The 22,030-nt window shown below is 40.0% G+C and overlaps 1 protein-coding gene across 15 annotated transcripts in view; it reads left to right on the top strand.

Moving 5' to 3' along the window:
* The window catches only part of LPP (LIM domain containing preferred translocation partner in lipoma), a 629,538-nt gene that overhangs the window by 269,802 nt on the left and 337,706 nt on the right, over positions 1 to 22,030 (top strand). For 14 of the 15 annotated variants that reach the window (XM_074366117.1, XM_074366147.1, XM_074366073.1 and 11 more), the window contains one exon: positions 5,912 to 6,024. In XM_074366117.1, coding sequence (XP_074222218.1) covers positions 5,912 to 6,024 — 113 coding nt within the window. Of the gene's footprint in view, positions 1 to 5,911; positions 6,025 to 6,624; positions 7,320 to 22,030 lie in introns of those variants that run through there. The other variant, XM_074366139.1, reaches the window with a different exon arrangement.

Below are 22,030 nucleotides of genomic sequence, written 5' to 3'. Positions count from 1 at the left end.
CTCCTCCATGTGCAGTCCACACATCTACTTCAGCATCAGCTGGGAGCTTGTTTAAAATGCAGAATGTCAGGCCTCACCCTGGACCTGCTGAATCACGCTCTGCATTTTATCTACATCTTTTTAATGATTTGTACATTGATGTTTGAAAAGGATCTAAGGCATTAGGTCAAATTAAAAAAAAATCAATTGAGTGATTATATGTCTGTTTATTTATTTAGTTGTTCAACCTACGTTTGCTGAGGGATGGCATGGCGCAAACCTCATGCCAGCTGGTTATAAAGATAAATTATGAGTGAGCTCTGCCTGTTAGGAGCTTAAATTCTAACTAGGAGAGAATGACCGTAAACACATAAATGCAATTAAGTATACTAGATGCTCTGATAGAACTGTGTATGTGGCACCATAGGGCTGTTATCTAAATCTGCGTGTAGGTCTACATGGACATTTGGATCTAGAAGAAAGAGAATGATGCTTGCTTTTATTTTTATTTTTTTTTAAACCATAGTAAATGAATCCAGACTTCATTGATGATGTGAGTTTAATTACTCCCTTGTGTTTTTGCACTACAATCATGCATAACCAGTAAATTTACCACCTTTGCTGGTAAATTCTTGTTATTTTTTTCCCTCTGATGAGGGACTTTGTGTCACGAAAGCCTAGGCAAGGTCTGCTTTTAGGTAGTAGATGCCTTTCGTACGTGCCTGAGCCGTGTCACTAGGGCAACCACAGTGGGTAATAATCAGCTACTGCCAAGCAGCCACGTCTGCTTCTCGATGCCACTGCCTTTTTTACCCCTAGACTAGGAAGGGTAGCTTGGGAAAATACGCATGCCTGGCTTTCTGGGAATTTTTCCTCACTCTCTTCTTTTTAAGTTGATGGCATGCAAGCAGTCTATTTTCTGATGCAAACTGGTGTAAAGGAGTGTTTGGGAGTCAGGGATACATTACTTTATTTGCCAGTCTCCCTTTAACTGCCTCATGGTGCCACATCCGGCACAAAGCAAAACCTTTTGAATTTTAGCTGAATGAGGTGGGATGGTAGAGAGCAAGTCAAGCAAGATCTTACCTAGCTTCTCTCGAAGGCATCTCAAGGATCTGTTTCCAGCTTTGTATTTCAGTAGCTGTGTAACTTTAGAGTAAACCATTTTACCAGATAATTGAGGAATAAATGTGTTTTGCCTCTTGGGTTGGCTTTGGATGATAAGAAAAAGGGTAAGGAGGGAACCAAGCTTATAGACACAGGTCTGTGACTACCCCACTTCTTATAAAACCCAATGTTTCTATCTTAGATTTTATGTGTCACTGCACTCCCCAGTTGCCTGATGGCATGTTCTTTTTTGGCTTGCCTGTTTCATTTACTCAATGCTGCTGTAATTCACAGCATCTGGGAGTTCACTTGGATTCCCCCAGCAAGCCTAGGCTAGGCAAAGCATGCACTAATGCCAAGGTCTACAGCTTAGAATTGCTGGTTGGAAGGTCCTGTGGCTGATTCCTTTCAGATGCTTTTCTCTAGGAGGGTCACCACCCAAGCATGCAAGCCAGATGCTCTTGTATTGTTTGAAGACATCTACTAGATAGGGAAGGATCTCCCCCCACAGCCCCCAACATTTATGTTCTTTTTATTTTGCCATCTTCCTTAAACATGGAAAATATGACTTCTCTCTTAAGCTAAACTTATTCTTACTGCAACTTAGAGGCCTTTCCCTTTGTTGATTTGTCTGTTGAAAGGCCAAGCCTTAAATCAGAATTCCCATAAAAGCTCTCAGACTGATTTAAAGTAGTTATTAAGAATTTTTCATTTCAACTATCTTTACTAGTTATGCTTCCTTTCAAAGGACCTATTTTATATCCCTTTACCATGTATCCATTTTCTAGATATTTACCCATTTCTCTACATTGTTTTAAAATGTGAGCTCCACTGTAAAGAATGTAATGAGACGCCTATGATGATTGAGCTTGAAAACTGAAAAACTTTGGAAAAAAAAGGAAAACCTTGGTCTCACTTAATAACTGATCAAAATAAGCATATAATTATTATGAGGTTATTATTATGACTTTAAAATTCACCTAATCTTACCTAGAATACACGGTCTAGATTTATGTTGTTTTCAAGATACTTCTCTTTTTTGTAATTTTATTTTTTATTGAAGTGTAGTTGATTTACAATGTTAGTTTCAGGTGTACAGCAGAGCAATTCAGTTCTACATATATATAATACATATTTCTCAGATCCCTTTCCATTGTATGTTATTACAAGAAATTGAGTATAGTTCCCTGTTCTCTACAGTAGGTCCTTGTTGTTTATCTATTTTATATATAGTAATGTGTATCTGTTAATCCCAAACTCCTAATTTATCCCTCCCTGACCCTTTCTCTTTTGGTAACCATAGTATTTCTTTTAAAAAAGACATTCCATTTTCTTTTCCAGCTCCTTTTCACCCTCCCAGGATCTCATCAACCTGTACCTCACTGTATTTAATTTCTATGACAGAAATATGGTCAGGATGGGTATAGTTTGAAAGCACCTCAGAGACAGGCAGTTGTGCTTTTTATTCTAAGACAAATCTGCTGTGAGAATTTGGACTGTTCATGTGGCTTTTGTGGGCCTCTGTTTTTACCTTTGTAATAGGATCTCCAAGATTTCATTCAGTCTGACTCAGTTTAATGGTTTGACAATTCTCTGTGACAGAAAGAATCTGGTAAAGTATAATAAGGTGCTCAAAAATCCTCTTTTAAATTGGGTATGAAGAAGACATAGGTCCAGATAGAACATTCGAACCTGAAATTTAAGCTGTGAAGTAGTATTTAGTTGTTAAGTCTCCATCAACCTAGACTTCTTTGCCGATCACTTAAAACCTTATTTTGAGCTTTTGTCTCATACATTATGACTTTAAAGGTAGAAAAGATCTTGGTGGCAATTCTTTCTAGTTAACAGGTGTTAAATGTTTTTTTCAGGGCAGTGCTTGGCCAAATGAAGGCCAGTGAGTTTCTCAGTTCTGGCTGCGTGTTGGAATTATCTGGGTTTTAAAGGAATACGGGCATCTGAGCCTTCTTCCCCATTCCCTTTCCTCATCCCCAAGATGCTAAATGCATTGGTATCAGATAGAGTTTTGGCATCAGCATATTTAGATAAGCTTCCTTGGTGATTCTAATAATGTAGCCAATGATTAGAACTACTGGGTAGAGTTAATAAATGTTTATGAGACTTACAATCTTAATAAAGATATAGACAAAGTATGTCTCCAGATGTGCACATCCAGGAGGATAAGAGGAGTAGAAATTTTTCTATATGACATATTATTGAACCTTTCCAATCCCATGGGTTCTAAAGTAGGAATAATACGGTACTTTGCTTTTATGCAGTGGTTCTCAAAGTGTGATCCTAGCATCACCTGGGGTTTTATTAGGAATGCAGATTATTAGGTCCCAACTCAGACTTACTGAATCAAAACCTCTGGGGAGTAGTACCCAGCAATCTGTGTTTTAACCAGACCTTCTAGAGATCCTCATGAACTCTAAAGCTTCAGAACCATCAGCATAGAGAGTTGTGGGAATAAGAGGCAGCCTAGGAAAATCCTACCACAGTGCCTGGTGCATAGTGAGAGTCTAAAAAGCAAATTACTCTAAAGATAGCGTGTTTGACTTTTTGGTAGTCTGAATATGGCTAGGAGCTTGACTTGACAGCAGTTAGCTACTCTTCCAACTCTAAGACTATTATTCAGAAAGCAAATGGAACTCAAGTGAGCAATCTTAAAGGTGTATCAGAAGAACCAGCCCAAATCACCGTCCTTCCACTGTGGGATGTAGGCACTTTCTTTTCTGAAGACCTACGTTGTGTTGTTTCTGTACTATACAGAAGTGCCTCACTGAGTGACAGACACTGCAGCTCTCCCACTACGTGCTGAACAGCTGAAATGCAAGGAGAAGCTGTTTACCCATAGAGGAGTACAGTCCCTAGAAACATCAAAAATACTATTTTTAAAAGGAAAAGGACAACTAGAGAAATTTTTTTTAATGAATGTTTTCTCTTTTAATAGAATTTGTTGCAGAGAGTATTTTAAAAGATTTCATACCATGAACCCATAGCGCTGTTGGGTATCCTGGTATCCCAAAGCCTGGACTGTATATAGATTTCCAAGTTGGATGCTTTTTAATTCCGGTTTCTCCTAATCTGTCCTGCACATACTTTTAGGTTAGTTTTTAGTAAATCATATTCTTACAAGTGTTTCCTTCTCAGAAATCCTTAATAGACCCTCACTGCATGCATGTTAACATTCAGACTCTTTGCTTTGCACTCAATGTGCAACACACGTAAAAACTTATTTTCACATTGCTCTACTTTTTATAACCTACTAGTGTTATTTTACATTCTTATCTTTATGCTATATTGTAACATGCCCTTTATTTTTTAGGTCCTGATCTGATTTATTTTTATTTTTTATTTTTTTTACCATTATGCGTTTATTTCCCTTTCTGCCTAGCATGGGCTTGCTCTCTTCATCATAATGTTCAGGGACAATTTAAATGCTCCATTATAGCTCCCGTGTTCTTCCAACTGGAAGTAAGATTTCCTTTGTCCCAACTTCCAGAAGAGTATGTTTGCAGATCTTAGGAGATTTTATCTTGTGTTCTCCTTACCTGTTTACACATTTCCCCCCTCTACTTGACTGAAAATTTAGGGCAAGTAACAAGTCTCAGACACTTCAGTAATCCACCACTTCAAGCACCTTCTCTGTTCTGACTGTACTCCATCCCTCTACACTAGCTTTTATGTCACTGCTAAGTGTCAAATCTGGTTCTCATTCTTCTGAAAGTTAGACTGCTAATTAAACTGAAGAGAACTAAGATAGAGAATAATTGCTAAGCAGGACAAAAAATTGTGTGTCATAGCCGATTGCAAAGCAGCAAAATGCCAGCTAATACAAATCTTCCTTGACTTGCAGTGGGGTTACATCCTGATAAACCCATTGTAAATTGAAAATATTGTTAAGTTGAAAATGCATTTAATACACCTAACCTACCAGATCATATAGCTTAGCCTAGCCTACCTTAAACATGCTCGGAATGCTTACGTTAGCCTACAGTTGGGCAAAAATCATCTATCACAAAGCCTATTTTATAATAAAATGTTGAATATCTTATGTAATTTATTGGACATTGTACTGAAAGTGAAGAACAGAATGGTTGTTTGGGTTCAGAATGGTTGTAAGTGTATTGGCTATTCACTCTTTTTGTGTGTATATATATTTTTTATTAAAGTATAGTCATTTTACAATGTTGTGTCAATTTCTGGTGTACAGCATCATGCCATGTGTAGCAACATGGATGGACCTGGAGATGGTCATTCTAAGTGAAGTAAGCCAGAAAGAGAAAGAAAAATACCATATGATATCACTTATATGTGGAATCTGAAACAAAACAAATGAACCTATTTACAAAACAGAAACAGACTCACAGATGGAGAAAACAAACTTATGGTTACCGGGGGGAAGGAGGTGGGAAGGGGTAAACTGGGAGTTCAAGATTTGCAGATACTAACTAATATATATAAAACAGATAAACAACAAATTTATACTGTATAGCACAGGGAACTATGTTCAGTATCTTGTAGTAGCTTATGGTGAAAAAGAATAGAAGTAGGCTGTTCACGCTTGTGATCCCACGGCTGACTGGGAGCTGCGGCTTGGTGTCGTCACCCAGCATCATGAGAGTATTGGGCTGCACGTGGAAGCCCAGGAATAGATCAAAATTCAAAGTATGTTTTCTGCTGAATGGCCATCACTTTTGCAACGTAGTAGAGTCAAGAAATTATAGGTCAAATCATCGTAAGTTGGGAACTGTCTATGTTTTTTAAGAGTGCTGTAAAATTGTGTCCTGTTAACTAACTTCACTTGTGTGTTTCCTTTCTGCAGGTGACTTCCTTCCACCCCCACCTCCACCTCTAGATGATCCCATTGCTATTCCTTCTGGCTCTGGAAACTTCCCTCCTCCACCACCCCTTGATGAAGGTGCTTTCAGGGCACAGGTAAGATCTATGGTTAAAGTCGTGTTTATAAGCCATGCTAGGAATCGTGAATTCTGAGATTGTTTCTGTGGTGGATAAACATTTTTCCAGAGCCTACAGAGAGCTTTACAACTCACAAAGAGCTAAGGCACTTTAATGCAAAATGCCCACCTCAAGCTTCTCAGAGTTCTGCCGGCTTGCACTCTGAAGCCTTGGAAATCCTTTTACCTACTAATTTTATTTTGAAACTGAAAGCCATTCTTTAGGAATGCCATTTGAGAAGTTCACATTTCCTTGTTATCCTGGGGTCACACAACCATGCTTTTTCATTGCCTCTTTTTCTCTATCCATAAACGTTGCATTCTAAATGAGTAAGGCTGGTATTTTAAGGCTCTGATTGGTCACAGTGGGAACTAATTGGTCAGCAACATATTTTTAGCGGAAGCAGCAGCAAAAATTCTTAGCGTTTCTCTTCTGAGTGAGGTCAGGGACGCACAGGGTAGTGTATATTGACACTTAGAAGTTTTGTGCTCCAGGGTGTGTTGACAGCAAAGTGCCTCAGAGCTGGAATCAGAAGCAACAGTAGAAGTTCTCAGCCTGTGATCATTTAGGGGCACTGGTGACCAGCAGCCACTGTTTAGGCAGTTAAGTACCAGTTATGTCAGGAAGGAAAATTAAATAATAATGTCATAGAATTACTGTCATATTTTGGGGGTGATGATGTTAATGAAGATATGCTAAAGAAGAAAAATTCTTATTTTTTAGAGAAATGTCAGCAGGATTTGTGAATGAAATGGAATAGTGTCTGGTATTTGCTTCAAGATAATAAGAATAGGGAGCTACTGAGTGAGATTATAGGTGAGAAAAGATTCGCTATGAGTTGATAATTGTTGGGTGCATGGAGGTTTATTTCCTTATTTGTCCTACCTCTGTATGTGTTTAAAATGTCCCAGAGTAAGTTTTAAAGAGGAAAAGCCATAGAGAGTAACTGCTGTAATAGTTCAGTTGGTTGTCTGGCTTTCTTTCTCCGAAATTTCAGGGTGGGGCAGACAAAGGAAGAAAGGATTCATTCATTCAACAAATAGAAATTGTATAGCTAAAAAGACAGACAGGGTTCTGCTTTCATGAGACTCATGTATTAGTGGAACCAGTGGAACAAAATACTTGCGTTACAAAATCCATCAGAATGAGATCAAGGCCATGGGTCATGAGAAGGGGAAAGTGATATGGGCTGCTGAGGACGGGCATGAGGCGGTGACATCTAAACACAGACTTGGAGGATGAGAGGAAAGAGCAAGCCATGTGGATTTCTCGGGGTATGTGCTTTCATGTGGTAGATCTTCAGTAGTAGAATGAGCTTTGTGTATTATCAGCCAGTTGAAAATCGGAAGTTCCACTTCCAACCAGTAAGCAGCTCCAGTTCAGTCTTCTAAAGGCTATTAAAAATGGTATGTCTTAGACACATATGTCATAAATTTCCTACCTTTTATCTTGCCATAGCTGGGAAAATCAAAGATCATGTGCCAGAAATGGACAACAATCCTACAACATGTATACTTATTTTATGCATTAGCTAGATCCCTTGCCAAATAAGAATTACATGATTGATTTCCATTGTTTTTAGTCATTTTTTAAATTAACAATGAAAAAAGAAAAACCTTAAAGCTTGCCTTTTATATTTCTGTGCTCTCATTTTGTTGGGAGCTGTTCTTTGCTATTGTTTAATTTATACAGTGAAACACTACTTTGTCTGTCTTCTCTCTTGAATCGTTATGGGACTATTTTGTAAGCAGTTAAAATCTTGAGTTTTAAAAATTCACTTGACCTGTGACAGAAGACTTATGTTTGTATACTGGTTGAGCCGCTCATTCTAGTCACGTGATCTTGAGCAGGTCACACTCAGATGCAGTTTCCTCATAATTAAAAATAAGGTAACTGTATCTAATAGTTACATGAAATAGAGATGGATTTGAAAGTGCTCAAATATAATCACTGTACAGGTATTTTGATGTTATAATTGTCACTGTGTAAAAATAACGGCTGTAAGAATAATAAAAAGGCTTGCCAAAGGGTTCCAGTAAGAAAAAATTCAAACATGGGGCTTTCATAAAATTACAAGAAGTCTTTTTCTGTATGGACCTTGTCCTGGTAACTATATCAAAACCGTGACTTTGTTTTTGAAAAAGAAGGAAATAAACAAAAAGCCTGTTGCCATGTTGGCTTATGTTCTCTGTAAAACAGAAGGAAGAAGGATAAAAAATAAAATAGAGTTTGCCAAATGGAAAAGGGCAAATCTGGTAGAAGAGGCGTGTTGTTCTTGAATATATGGAAGATTGTTGGCAAGTTCAAAAGAAAATGGTCACGTCCTTTCCTTGGGTGGGAGTGACGTGATGTGCTGATGGTGTGGCCCCACGCTGGCCGTATTCGCACCGCCTTTAACCATGAGCTACAGTGGAGCCCAGGGTAATCTAAGCACTGGCGAGAATTCTGCACTTTTTCCCCTCAGCCATGGTGAAAACTCTTGTTGCCAAGCCCAAATTATAGCTGGTAAATGTGTGTTTTTATGTAGAAGTCTGTTTATATTTCCAGCCAGATTTTCAGGTCAGAGCCAGAAGTACGTCTACTAAGTTTGAGTGTAAGAATTATAAGATCTTCAGAGCTGAAAGGGGCCTAAGGGATCATTTAGTCGAACCCTGGCACCGGTCATCTAGTTACAGCCTTCGCAAGTACTTGCCAAATGAGTTAATTCCCTCTCTTTGCAAATGGGGGAACTGAGACCCAAGAAGGGGTCGACCCTGTAGCTTCTGACAGAACTCTCTGGAGAAATCTTATCTCTTGATCTGTTCTTCTGCTCACTGTGCACATGGTTTTGCTTCAACCCTTTCAAGGCTCTGAGGTTCAGACAAGGGGGTACATGCTTTCGTTTGGAAGGCCCAGGTGTTGCTTGACTCTGTATTTTTGATACATGGTGTAAACGTTTTCTCTTATCAAAAGACAAATATTTAGTGTCAAGAATTTGTGTTTTGAGAATTCTCATTTTTATAGGAAAGTATGAATCTTAGGAAATCAACAAGACAGTTTCTTTTCTGTCAGTATCAGTTTGAGCTCAATGCCTATCAGGTCTGGGGCGACCATTTAGTAGTCACTTCATTCAATCACGATAAACTAAATACCTTCTATAAGTTGGGCACATGTGCTCTAGGGGTGATAGCCTTCCCACTTGGCATCACAGATCTAGTGCCCTGAGTCCCAGCTTTGGGGCTGTTAGACTTGTTCAAGCTGATGCCACAATTGGTAACTTTTTCCTATTTCAGCCACCCAGTGGGCAGGTATATAGCCTTGTTTAAAGTACTTTCAAAGGGGGAGAATACGTCCTAGAATTTCAGGTTTGCAAGGGAATTTGAGAGCTCATAACTCAAGTGCCTTTCTGTTGTTTGAATCTCCTAATTCTTTTCAATTTAGTGAAATGTTTCTGGGTGGCTATTACAGGTAAGGCAATGTTGAGGGATAAGCAGTGGATCAGATACAACCTCAAGTTTGGGAGATGCATATATACACAAATTCCAAATTAAAATTAAATTATACCTTGGTCATCATGCTTAGATTAGAAGCACAATCTAAGTTCTATATTGTGGTGGAAGGTGAGGGAAATAAATTAACTATGACTAGAGACATTAAAGGATTCTTGGAAACAGTTTCAACTAAACTGAAGTTTCATGGCTAATTAGGATCTTAATTTTCAGATGGAGGATAGACTTTTAGGCAATAAAGTAACAAGAATAAGAATACAGAATATTCCTAAGAATATTCTGAAATCATTCCAGTGTTTGCTATTATTTTAATATAAGATTGACATACATCCCCAGATCTGTTGTCGGATGTCAAGTGGTGCTTTTAACGCACCATCAGACAAAATAAACTGCCTTTGTGGGAAGCCCTATGCAAATAGCTCTGAGTAGTCTGGTAGACTTCCTTGAGCTCCTCCGGAATTTACCTGCTGATACCTGATGGCTTTGAGTTCAAGTGCCCCATACTTAACTTCCTCTTTTCATGACATCTTTGCTTGACTTCTGTTCATGAGCTCTAGTTGACACCTGCTCACTCTGCCTCTCTCATTGTGACCCAGGTTGCTTGCTTTTATGTGTCTGTAGTCTTACCCTCCCAGTTCTCATCTCCTTTTCCGTTCATTCCGGCAGGGTGTCTGCCTTTGCTAGTCTGACTCCAGCCCCTCCTTCTCAGAAAACAGACTGTTTTGTCCATCACTGGTTACTCCAGATATTAAAAATGTCTTTTCTCTTGTTGAACTGAGATTTGCCCCTTATAACTTCCTCACACTGATTTTCTTCCTACCCTCTGAGAGAGTGATACACATTTAAAAGGACAGTCAGGCCAGGTGAGAGAGATGTGGTAGTGGCCTCAAGGGGGTGGGCAGTAAAGCTCCTGGAAGAGGTGAGCTTTTCTGAAGAGAGAGTGAAAACAGGGTCATGTGAGCTGGGCTCCGACCTTGGGGAAATACCCAGAGTTTGTTGAAAAGAGAAGAAGGAAAATTTCTGAATTCATTAATGGTTTGTCTTCAAATCAGTCTGTGAAAGTTTGTAGGCCAACTCATTTCTGTTCTTGTGAAGACATTTCAGAGCTCTTGTTTGTGTTGGGTGAGCAGTGGATTATAGATTATAGTGTATTAATCCACTTACCCATTGTATGTATTGCATGCATCAATAGCAGCTTAAGAATCTACTGATGTTTTAATAGAACTGGGCCTGGAATCTGTGTCTTATGACTCTTAACTAGTACCATCATGGTAATTGGTGTGAAATGATAGCATTTTACTGGTAGACATAGGGAACTCAGGCCCACAGCCACGGGCATAGTCATTCACGAGCTTGCAGAAAGAGGCAGCTGGCCTTGGTTTATATGGTTTGGATGTACCCCACCAGAGAGGTCACCCCTTCTTCTGCCTGGTAGTGGGGTAAGGAAGGAAGAGGCTGGCTGAAACAGGAGATCCAGGCTATAAAAATTAAGAGTTGAGATGCAGTATTGCCAGAGCAAAACTAAAACGGTCAGCAAAAGCTTTAGTCCACTCTGAAGGCTTGCCCTTCCTGTGCAGTGAGGATGCAAGGACGTCTTGGTCCATGGAAACATACCAATGGAGTGCCTGGGAGGCTTATTTCTTCCTGGCCCTTTGCCGTGTGTCTTTGGGCCTTGGGTGAGCGAGGAGCCCCAGCTGATCTGTAGGGGTGTTTGTGACCGTGGCAACGGCAGGAGCAGCAGCTTGCTTTGTGCTTATCACCTCCTTCTATGGTCTACACATATAGGTCAGTGTATGTTTAGCGGGACTGGTGGGTTCTTAGGCGTGTCGCTGGCTCTGGTCAACGTGACTCTCTAGAAGCGAATGTCAAAGTTTTCCTGTTTGCCTTTCGCTCTGAATCATCCTCCGATTGGGTATTCAGACGAGAAAAGAGAGATATTTTTGGAGTCTAGACCTACTAAAACTTCTTTGAAAGTAGCAGAATAAAGCCGATAGGGAGTATTTCAATGTTTCATTTAGTAATTTGACTCTTTCTCATGGAATGTCATAGTTTCTCTTGTTTTTGAAGAATCTATTTTAAAAGGTGAAACTTTTCCCTGGGATCAGTACTGGAGTATGTGTACACACACACTTATTCAACCATATCAACCCAATTACCACTGCTGCCACCACCTTGAAATAATCTAGGACTCATCGCATGCTTTCTGCAGTGGAAGACTGGCTGATCGCTGGACAGGAAACGTCTTATGGGGACAGTGGTTGTGGTCATTTCTGCTTGTGTGTTGGGATAACCAGTGAGGTTAAGTTTGCTTTAACTCCTGAGTTCCTTTATAGGGAGTAATTTACGATATTTGCATATTTCAGAGAAGTTTCTTTGCCCAAAGTTAAGTGAAACTTCAGTTGGTTCTTTCTGAGTCAGTGGGAGTTTGTATCTCATTTTGTCTCCCCCGTCACGAATCTTCATCATTCCTTCAAAACTGAAATATATTTAGTTTTTCCTATGTCTAAAAAGTAATTTATGATTTTTTTCTAGTGCTGTAAGTAAATCAAATGGTATGGATTACATAGTTTCAAACATGTTTCTCTATCAAGGAAAATTTATGATATGTGCATATGTAACTCCACCTCCAGTATATTTTCCATATCAAGTTGGAGCATTCTTCTCCCTGCTTCATTCAAAGTATTATTAACACAGTTTGGAGAATGTGTTGCAATATTTTGAACTTTGTAACACTGCTTTTTAAAGAGTCATCTCTCACATTAAATTGTACCACCACATTATTAATAAACTATAGTGGTCATTTGTTTATTGCATCCTTTCTTGTTTGCTATTTCTTTTTTCTTTTTTTTGAATTTATTATCCTGATTTTTTTCTGTTTTTTTTTCCTTCCTCCTATAGTAGTACTTTATTAAATAATTTTTTAAAGAAAGGCTACATGGGTGATACATGTTCTGAGCCCTTGTGGATCTGAAAATGACTTTTTTTTAGGTGAAAGTTTGGCTGCAAGTAGAATTCAGGGGTCAAATTTCCTCAGCCTCAATATCAACAAAGATTTCTATATTATCGCTGAGCATCATTTAGTCTTTACTGTTGCAGATGAGAAGTCTGATGCCAGTCTGATTCTTTTTCCAACTTAGAAACTTTTTCTTATTTGGTCTGTAATCTTTATTTGTGTGATTCAGCAATTTTACTACACTGTTTCTCAATGCAGTTTCCCTCACTCTCACTCTGGTAATTCTACTCAGCATTCTGTGAGGTCAAAATAAGGGATGGTGGAAGCACACGACGCAACAAAATGCAAACAACAAACCTAGTCCTTTCGAGAAAACTCCTCAGGGTCCCTGCATGGTTCAATCACGCTGCTCATTAAACGAGTCGTCGTAATCCTCACTGTCAGCCCAACCTTCTAGGTGCCAAGATTTCCTTTTGAAGAGAGAGGGGACTTGGTGGGCCAGCTTTGCAGAAAGGTAAACATTTGGAAGCCAGAAGGGGGTTTTCTGGTGTTGAAGATCTGGTTTCGTCTAAATTGAGAGGCCCTCCCCCTCAACCATACACACACTTTTTTGGGCGGTTGAAAATATTTTTAAAATTTACTTTAATTTTTTAGTTTGTGACTGATCTGAATTAACTTTTATTTAGCTAAGGGGAATTTTTTTTGTGGTGTTGAGAGAATGTATTCTAATTTTTCATTTGCCTTTTCTTCCTGATGGAACTCCTGTTTTATGGTTTTAGATTTTTTCTCCATTCTTCATACCGGTATTCTTTTTCAGTAGTTTTACTGTGTGGAAGAACCCCTATGGCTTTCTTTCTTTTTTTATTTTTAATTTTTGTGGTGATGGTGTACTCTTGACTTATAAATCCTATATACTTCTGAACTTAGGGAGAAAATGTGCCTCTGGGTGGCTCTGGATTTGTTCTGGTAGACCTAGCTAGCTCGCACTCCAAACTTTATCTTTTATCTAGGTCAGGAACATATAGTCCTTTAAATATCAGAGCAGCCATAGAGTATGTGCATCTAGTCTTCGCCTGTGTGTGTAACTAGGGGAGGCAGGCCAGGGAACGGTTTCCCTTAGATACACATGCCAAGAGCTGAACAAGTGTCAAGGCTGTTTATTAGTTATGAAGACCCATCGGCAGGTAGTAAAGCCCCTATTTTACGTGCCCCGCGTATAGGCCCAGTGAGGGCAGCAGTAGGCTGTGGCCAGCCCTTCTGTGGGGTGGTCTCTGCTGAGTTCTCCAGCTTTTTCCTCCCTCATTGTTTCCCCATTCATGCCTTTTGATGACTGTCACCAGGAGTGTCAGGGAATGTGGCAAAGTACCTTTTATTAGAAAGGATGAACTCATTGTGTGATTTCACTGCTCTTCTGTCTGGCTTTTATTATAGACCCCAAACTTGCTTTTCGAAGAGGCTCCCCAACCCCTTACCGTTTTTTGCTGTGGCAGCTTGAAGTCAGCTCAGATATTGCTACCCTTTGCTATTTATCTCAGGCTCACCCTGCTGCCCTTGAGGGCACCACCGCAGAAAAGCCCTCCCTGATTGCATCATCTGGGCCAAGTAAAACCTCAAGGACAGCACAGAATGATGACAAACACTGTTAAGTGCTGATCCAGACTTCCCGAGTTCACACGTGGCTCCGAGTTCACACGTGGCTTTCCCACTCACTAGCTACGAGACCATGCCCATGTTATTTAACCTTTTCATGCCCCTGTTTGCTTGTCTGTAAAATGAGAATAATTACTATTCTTACCTCTTTGGGTTGCTGTGAGGTTACACAGAGAATATTGTATGTCCCTGACACGGCCTGGGGCTTAGTATATGCTTGCTGTTGATGCTACTACGGTTAGACTGTCCTTGGCTGGCTGATCGCTGCTTCGTACCCCACCTCCCCACGTTTCACTAATGATGCCGTCCCTTGCTCTTACATGTGTGGAGATTTTAAGGCGTTTTTACTAAAGAAATACTTCCACGAACTCTTTCTGCAAAATGAATGATTCAATTAAATAATTTTTAGATCTCTTATGGCTCTAAAATTCAGTGCCTTGGTAATAAAATATTAGCTCTTTATAATTCTGTAGTTACTTACAAACTGCAGAACACTTTTTGTTACCAAATTTGATCTTCCCAAATAAGTATAGCACACATTTAACAAATACAAAAAATATGAAGGCTGAAAGCATTGAGGCGACTTGTTTAGATTGCACAAGTGTCATGGAAGCAGTGATTTATTTTTAAAGGGATAAAAAAGCAAAACAAAATGCATTTTGGGGATTTTAAGCCTCTTGGCTTAGTATCAATTCCCTTATAAAAGAGAGAAGGCAGATCATCTTTAAATTCTCAAGAAGCAGCCAAAGTCCTCAACAATATGTGCTCATGGCTAGTGGCCAGGGGCCACCGAGGTAGCTTTCTTTGTACTTCTTTGGTGGAAACAAGCACATCTTCCATCCCCGCCTCAGGCATGTTCTCTGACGATCCCCTCACGATTGTACCATGTACTTCTTATCCATGCATTTGGTAAGGAGGCCCTATTGGGCTCACAAATCCTTTGTAATTTACGTAATCCACTCAGTATGGGCACAAAACAACTTGATCTGAAAGAAGGGGTAAAAGTGGTAATGAAGGATGCCAAAACCAAAAACCTAGGGCATTAATTAACTCATATTTTATTTTTGAAACTAATGTTTTAGGGAAGTTTTCTGTGCATTACTGATTTGGGTTGATCCACTCAAAAGTCACGTATTTAAAACTGAAAGTATCTTGTTGCAGGCAATACTTATATGAATCCTTAAGGGGTGAAGCTATTATTATCATTATTTTATCATTAACTTCTGTGAGTTTGGCCTGTCCAACACCCCTGCCCTGTACATTTCCAATTCCAAAATCGACATTGAGTCTTTTTCTTCCTTTGTTTAAATGAAAGACTTTCATATACTTTATCTCACTTGAACCTTTGAATAACTTACAAAGAGGAAAGGTAGGGATAATTCTCCACCCTGTGCTAGTGAAAGGACTGGGGCTCAGAGACGTTAGGTGATGCTCCCAGTTTTCACGGTGTTGAGTGTCCTGGGCGGCGATGGCTCCCTGCGTTACTCTGAGGCATGCCAGTCCATTTCTTTCTCTTTCGTCATCGTTGCTGGATCGTTACTCTTCCTTTATGTTGTTTTCCAGTGAAGGACACACAACACCAGTTGTCATCTTCCTCTCCGAGTAGTTTCATTCATCGGTAGCCCATTCTCTTAAGAGTTCTGTTGTAGAATCCTCTATAGCCTTCAGCCTTTTTAAAATTGTCTGTAGCTTTACAGATTGGAAGAATGTACTTTGACATTAAAATATAGGAAAGCTATTTGTAGATCTTTAAAACGGAGTTATTTCCAAACTTTTTTTGTTTGTTTTTATATTTATCTTATCAATTAAACTAAGTAATGTTATCAACTTGTGTTACTGTAGAAAAAAGTAAAATTGGTGGCACCTGGAATAAAAAATGTTTCTGTGGCAGTTTTTTTTTTTTTTTTAATGGAGGATGAACTAACATAAGAGAGAGGATTTAAGTTGTAAGAAATACAATTTTACTGTTATTTTTGGAGGTAAAGGGTTTGGTTCATGAGAGCCTCCCACTCACTTGCACTGCCCACCCCCCCCCCCAAAAAAAAAAAAAGAGAGAGAGAGACATAGCAGGAGCTCGGACATCCCTTCTTTCCCCATAGTTTGTTTCATTCCCTTTAGCGCTTAAAGGAGTATGTGCCCGTCCTACAGTCACCTTTTTTTTTCTTCTTTAACTGTAAATGACACATCAAGATGATATGTGATTTGGAGCAGATCATTCCTAAGAGCCAAATCTCTCAATTTTTCCAGTCTTAGATCTAGTATAATATTTCTATTTCTTTCATCTTTTGGAATTTTTTTAAAACATTTTTTATTGATTTATAATCATTTTACAATGTTGTGTCAAATTCCAGTGTTCAGCAGAATTTTTCAGTTATACATGAACATATATATATTGATTGTCACATTTTTTTCTCTGTGAGCTACCATAAGATTTTGTGTATATTTCCCTGCGCTATACAGTATAATCTTGTTTATGTATTCTACAATTTTGAAATCCCATCTATCCCTTCCCACCCTCCACCCCCTTGGTAACCACAAGTCTGTATTCTATGTCTATGAGTCTATTTCTGTTTTGTATTTATGTTTTTTTTGTTTCTGTTTTTGTTTTTTAGATTCCACATCTGAACGATCTCATATGGTATTTTTCTTTCTCTTTCTGGCTTACTTCACTTAGAATGAAATTCTCCAGGAGGATTTTTTGACACTCAGATGAACATTACCCATTTGATAGTACTTTCTAAATTACAAAGTGAAGGATTTACCTTAAAATATGTATATTTTTTATAATATTATTGTAACATCCTTGAGCTTTAATTCTTTCTATGGAAATTATATATTTAAAGCCATGAATAATTGCATACCTTAAATGGTATAGTTGATGACTGACGTGTCTCAAAAAGAGAATGGCAAACTGTCCCCTGAACTGAGATGTATGGATTCAAGCCGTAGCTTACTATGGTATGTGCACATAAGAGTCTCAGAACTTCACAGAGTACTTGTCTGGCTCAGACTGAGGTATTTCATGAAGAGATGATCAAATAATTACATAAAAAATACAGCAACCAGAAGAGAATTTCACTGTGCACGTCCAGGAGACTTCATCATTTTTATTATCATTCTACATCAAGCCATTTTGTAAGTTGGAATGTTGGGTTGTTTTCATTTCCGTTCAGCTCATTGAAAGTCATACAGTGTCACTTCAGTAATTCTCTTCTGACCCAGTGGGGATAGAAACTAGTTTGGGACCACGGCAGCTACTACAGAGAAGTATTCCCATAGTTACAGATTCAGTACCTAAGGCTCTCCTCCTTCCCCCACCTCCACCATGTTTCTCTCCGTAACCAGGGATTTAAGTCAGTGACCTACCATGAACTTGTCGTTGCAACTCTATTGAAATGGCTCTTGTACCTGTCTGCCACCTGCTCTGTTCCCCAGTGACTGTTATTTTTCTGACACTTTCTTCTGCCTTTTTCAGGTAAGGAACACTCTTGAAGATTTCAACCTCCTTGCTTTGTCCTTTGATTTTCACTAAAAAGAACCTCCTAGTTCCTAGATCTGCGCAGCTATTCCTTCTCTCTCTCAGAACCCCCTTCTTTGCTTCTGCCCCTCATTTTTTAGGTGCCCACTCAGTGCTCTCCCTTCTACTTTCTGTCTTCTCTCAGTAGAATTCACAACTCTTACAGCGTCAACTCTGGTATCTGTCTAATGACTAGAACTGGTTAGGACTCCTGGCGCTGTGTCTTCCTTTGATGAAGATTGTGCCGTTTATCCCTAGAAAATCTTTCCACAGGAAAAGCCTTCACATTCATCACATTCAACTTGCGCACACATTTTACTCATCGTCTTCCCCCAGTTAGAGGTACCACCACATCTCCTTGTCTCCTCAGTTCTAAACTCTGTGGTCCTTGTTGATATGTCTAAATGTATCTGTTACCAACAGCTGATATTTTTTGGTTCAGTGACTCTCAGGTTTGCTTGAGTCTTGTCATTTTCCAGTTTGATGTCCTGGCTCATTCTTTTTCCATCTCACAATAGATTCATTGCTCTGTGCTGCCCCCCAACTCCCACCCCCTTTTAGCTGCATTTCCCTAAGCAATTAGTCTTCCAAAAATGTTATTTCCTTCCTATGCTTTTTATTGACAGCCATGTTTCCCTCTCTTGGTTGATTTTCTGAGTACTTCATGACCTACCTCATTCTTTAAAGTACACCTTATCCCCCACTGTGCTCTTTCCGTGTTTGCTCTCGTGAGGCTGATGTCCTCATTGTCAGCGTCCCGTGTCTTTCTTGCTGCCTGAAGCATCCTCATCTCTCAGCTGATCAGAAATTCTTCCCATTTTTTAAAAGCCTAATCATACCTTTTGACACTGCCGTCTCATCCTGATCTCTCCGTTCTTTGCATCCTGACTCTGATGACTGGGTGGTGTGGTGTTGTTGCGTGAACCTGAGGCTTAGTGCCAGGAAGCCCTGCTCTATTGATTACCAGTGGTATTACCCATCTTTACATGCAAACTAGGAATGATAGCTTAGAAAGTTATTTTGAGGATTAATTAAGATAGAGTATAAACTATGTAGTAGTATCTGGTTCATAGTGAAGGCTGCAGTGAGTCAGTTAATGGATAAATCAGTCAGTCACGCTTCATTTTCCTTCCACTGAATATGTGCCTTTTTGTGTAATTGAGCATGTGCCTCTAAACTGTACGTTGTAAAGCCAGAATCAAAACATGACATGGAGGAGACCTGTAGGAGTCACTTAACATCAAAAAGCATAGAGCCTCAGCTTTGAAAGGATCATAGTCCAGCTCACCTTTCCTGTGATGAGGAAATGGGGGCCCAGATTTCTTAAGTCAACTGCTCAACGTGACACAGTACTTAGTGGGAGAGCTGGCTCCAACCCTGACTGGAGGTTTCTGGACTCGCCGGTTTGAATGCTTTCTATTATTCTCTTGTTTACCCATTTTTAGAAACTGAATCCAGTCTGAAGGCTGGATTATAGCTCACATTCCTGTATAATCCATAGGGTTTTTTTTCCCTCATTGAAGAATATTTGGTTGAAATTTGTGGATTGATTGATTCATTCTTTGTCTTGGCAATTAAAGAATTCTCTAGAAACATCTATGGAGTTTGTGCTGTCCACGGGCTTATCACCCTTTTGCTGCTTTTGCTGCTAATGTAAACATGCAGGGGGTCCAACATGTACGCCACTGTGCGCTAGCTCGGCATTGTGGGGAAAGGAAACTGGAGAGGAAGTTATATACATCTTGAGCAAATCAAGCTTTTCTATTTTTAGTCCTTGCTACTGTTTGGAAAGTACAGCCCTGCTCATGGCAGTCTGGCATGCGTTTCCTTAGTGCCATTTCCAAAAAGGAAAAAAATAAATACGGGAATTTTTTGTAGTAAAAATAGTTACTCAGTGAAATCACATAAGTTCCTTCTTTTTTCTCTTGATGAAACCTCAAACCCACTAGGCACAGATTCCTCAACCTCAACTATGCATGTCAAAGGCTCATGCAGAGGAGGAGACTCGAGTCAGCAAAACCCAGTACAGCAAGATGTGCTCTGGTGCCTGAGGGAGACGGCAGAGAAGGCAGGGGAGAGAGAGGGACACTCCGCCATCCGTGGCGTCTTGGGCGGCTACCAGATGTCGCTCCCTGGAGAAAGCTGGACTACATAAAGAGACACACTGTTGCAGCCCTTGCGTAAACTGTTCCTTCTACCTGAGTGTCTCTCTCTGCTCTCTTTCTTTCCCTGAGTGCCTTACAGCAACTCCCTGAGTTCAAACAAATGAATTACTTCTCTTTAGTCCTTCACATGACAGTTTGGGGGTTTTCCTAAGGTGAAGATCTATTGGTTATCATTAGGGGATAATAAGCAACCTTATGAAGGAGAATAAAATTATCTGACCTCTGTTTAGATGGATTTCTATAGTACAGCAAGCCTTGACTGGTCAGAGGTGGCAACAGTAGAATGGTTTGGAGTCGACTGCAGGAGTCTAACGAGGCAGACCAGAGCCTGAACTGGGGCGATGGCCATGGCCATGGCGATGGGTAGCTGGAATCCAGGGCGATGCGGGAAGAGGGGGCGATGGGAAATGGAGGAGTCCAAGGTGCTTTGCAGGATCCTGATTTTCTTCAGGAAAGAGAGATTTGCTTCCTGTCCTAGTGTTTGCCAAGCAGAAAGTTCCTCTGAGAAATCAGAACTCCATGGCAAGTGTAGTGTGAACTTTACTGGAGAAAATGTTGATACCCCTGAGCAGAGATTGGCCTGCATTAATGCGAGGGAACATAACCCGCTGCTGAGCTAAAGAGGTGCTGCTGGGGTGAGCGAAGTCCATGCTGTAATGCATGCTAATTTGTGGGTGTTGCTGTATTGTTGTCATTGGTTTTTAATTGAATATGTATTAAGCTCCAACAGGGTGCTGTGAATAATGCCAACTTGTAGCTGATTTATGAGAACACTCAGAAGACTTTATAAACACCAGTAAATGGAAACTCACAGCACCCCTTCGAGGTGGTAAATGCTGTTGCTGTTTCCACAGATGAGGAGGAGTGAAGGGGATGGTGTTTGCCGGCACCGGGGATGAGAACACAGAACTGTGGAATGAGAGCGAAGTCTTTTCCCTGTTCCCGGGAACTGGGTCAGAATACATCAGTAAAGAGTTCTCCCTCAATGTGTGCAGAGTTGCAGGACTTTAATTAAATCGCGCCAGGTACTGTTAGCACTTGCACTAGCACTTGATAACCAAATTCTAGGCCAGCGGATTTCAAATCGAGTGTGGGAAAGAATTGGAGGGGTTGGGGGCGGGGGGGCAAAGGGCTTGTTAAATGCAGGTTACTAGGCTCACGCCCAGAGGTTCAGATTTGATAAACCTGGAAGAGGTTTTAGAGAATTTTCCCGTTTAATGGGTGTCTGAGCTGCTTCTGTCCTCAGAGGAGGCTCAACTTCCCTTTACAACCTTAGCCTTTTCCTTCTTGTAGGATCTGTCTTTCGCCAGCAAAATCTAGGGTCACTCTGAGACGAGGACTTTTTAATTTAATATCTTATTAAACTGAGGCCTAATTATTTAGGGCTCTTAGAACTCACCCAGCATAATCTTGCAGTCCTCTTATTTACAGAACACCCTATGAGCCAACACTCACAGAAGACCTACTGCGTTCTTAGCATTCTGTAGGACACGTGGTTCCCAAGACCTTATCTTACCTGGTTTTCAGAGTATCCCTGTGGGGTTTGAATTATTATTCCTCTGTTTTACAGTGGGCGCTAAGGCTGAGAGGGGATATGACTCGGTGAGATATCTCATTGCTTTCAGTTTTTGTGATTTAAATCCAGATGCGGCCCAGATTCCACTTTGAACAACAGATGAAGACAGGACTTCTAGAAGTGTTTAAGTGGAGTGTGTCATAAAAGAAAAAGCTCAGGGTGGAGTAGGGATGAGGACGGCAGGAATGGCAGAAATGACACATGTGGATTTTCATTATTTCTTGGTTATTTGTCCTGGTTCTTTAATATAGACTAGGTATTGAACTGTTGCTAAGTAAATAGTAGCCATTTGGTTATTGCTCAACTTTGAAAAGCCTATGAAAAGGAAACATTTCTCAGGAAAGCCTGAAAAGAGGCATGAGCAGAATTCTGGAATAGAGGGAAGCTTTTTAATTGGAAATGAGAACAAGGAGGCTTGAGGTAGCACCATCTTTTGCTTCCCTTGGCTTCTTCACCCTCTACCTGGAGAAATGACAGTCTTTTCACAGCAGTCTATTAATTTGTAGTCCCGAGGTCGAAGGTAGAAATGTTTGTTGTCCTGTAGATCTCACATTCATTCCCCATTATGGTGAAATCAACTTTCTGCTGTGATTCTGTACTTTCTCTTTATCAGTGGTGACCTTTCTGTAAAAATAG

The sequence above is a fragment of the Camelus bactrianus genome, chromosome 1, assembly GCF_048773025.1.
Source record: "Camelus bactrianus isolate YW-2024 breed Bactrian camel chromosome 1, ASM4877302v1, whole genome shotgun sequence".
In the NCBI taxonomy this organism is placed as follows: Eukaryota; Metazoa; Chordata; class Mammalia; order Artiodactyla; family Camelidae; genus Camelus; species Camelus bactrianus.
The sequence above is the reverse complement of the archived record's forward strand: the minus strand, read 5'-3'. Positions and strand labels throughout refer to the sequence as shown.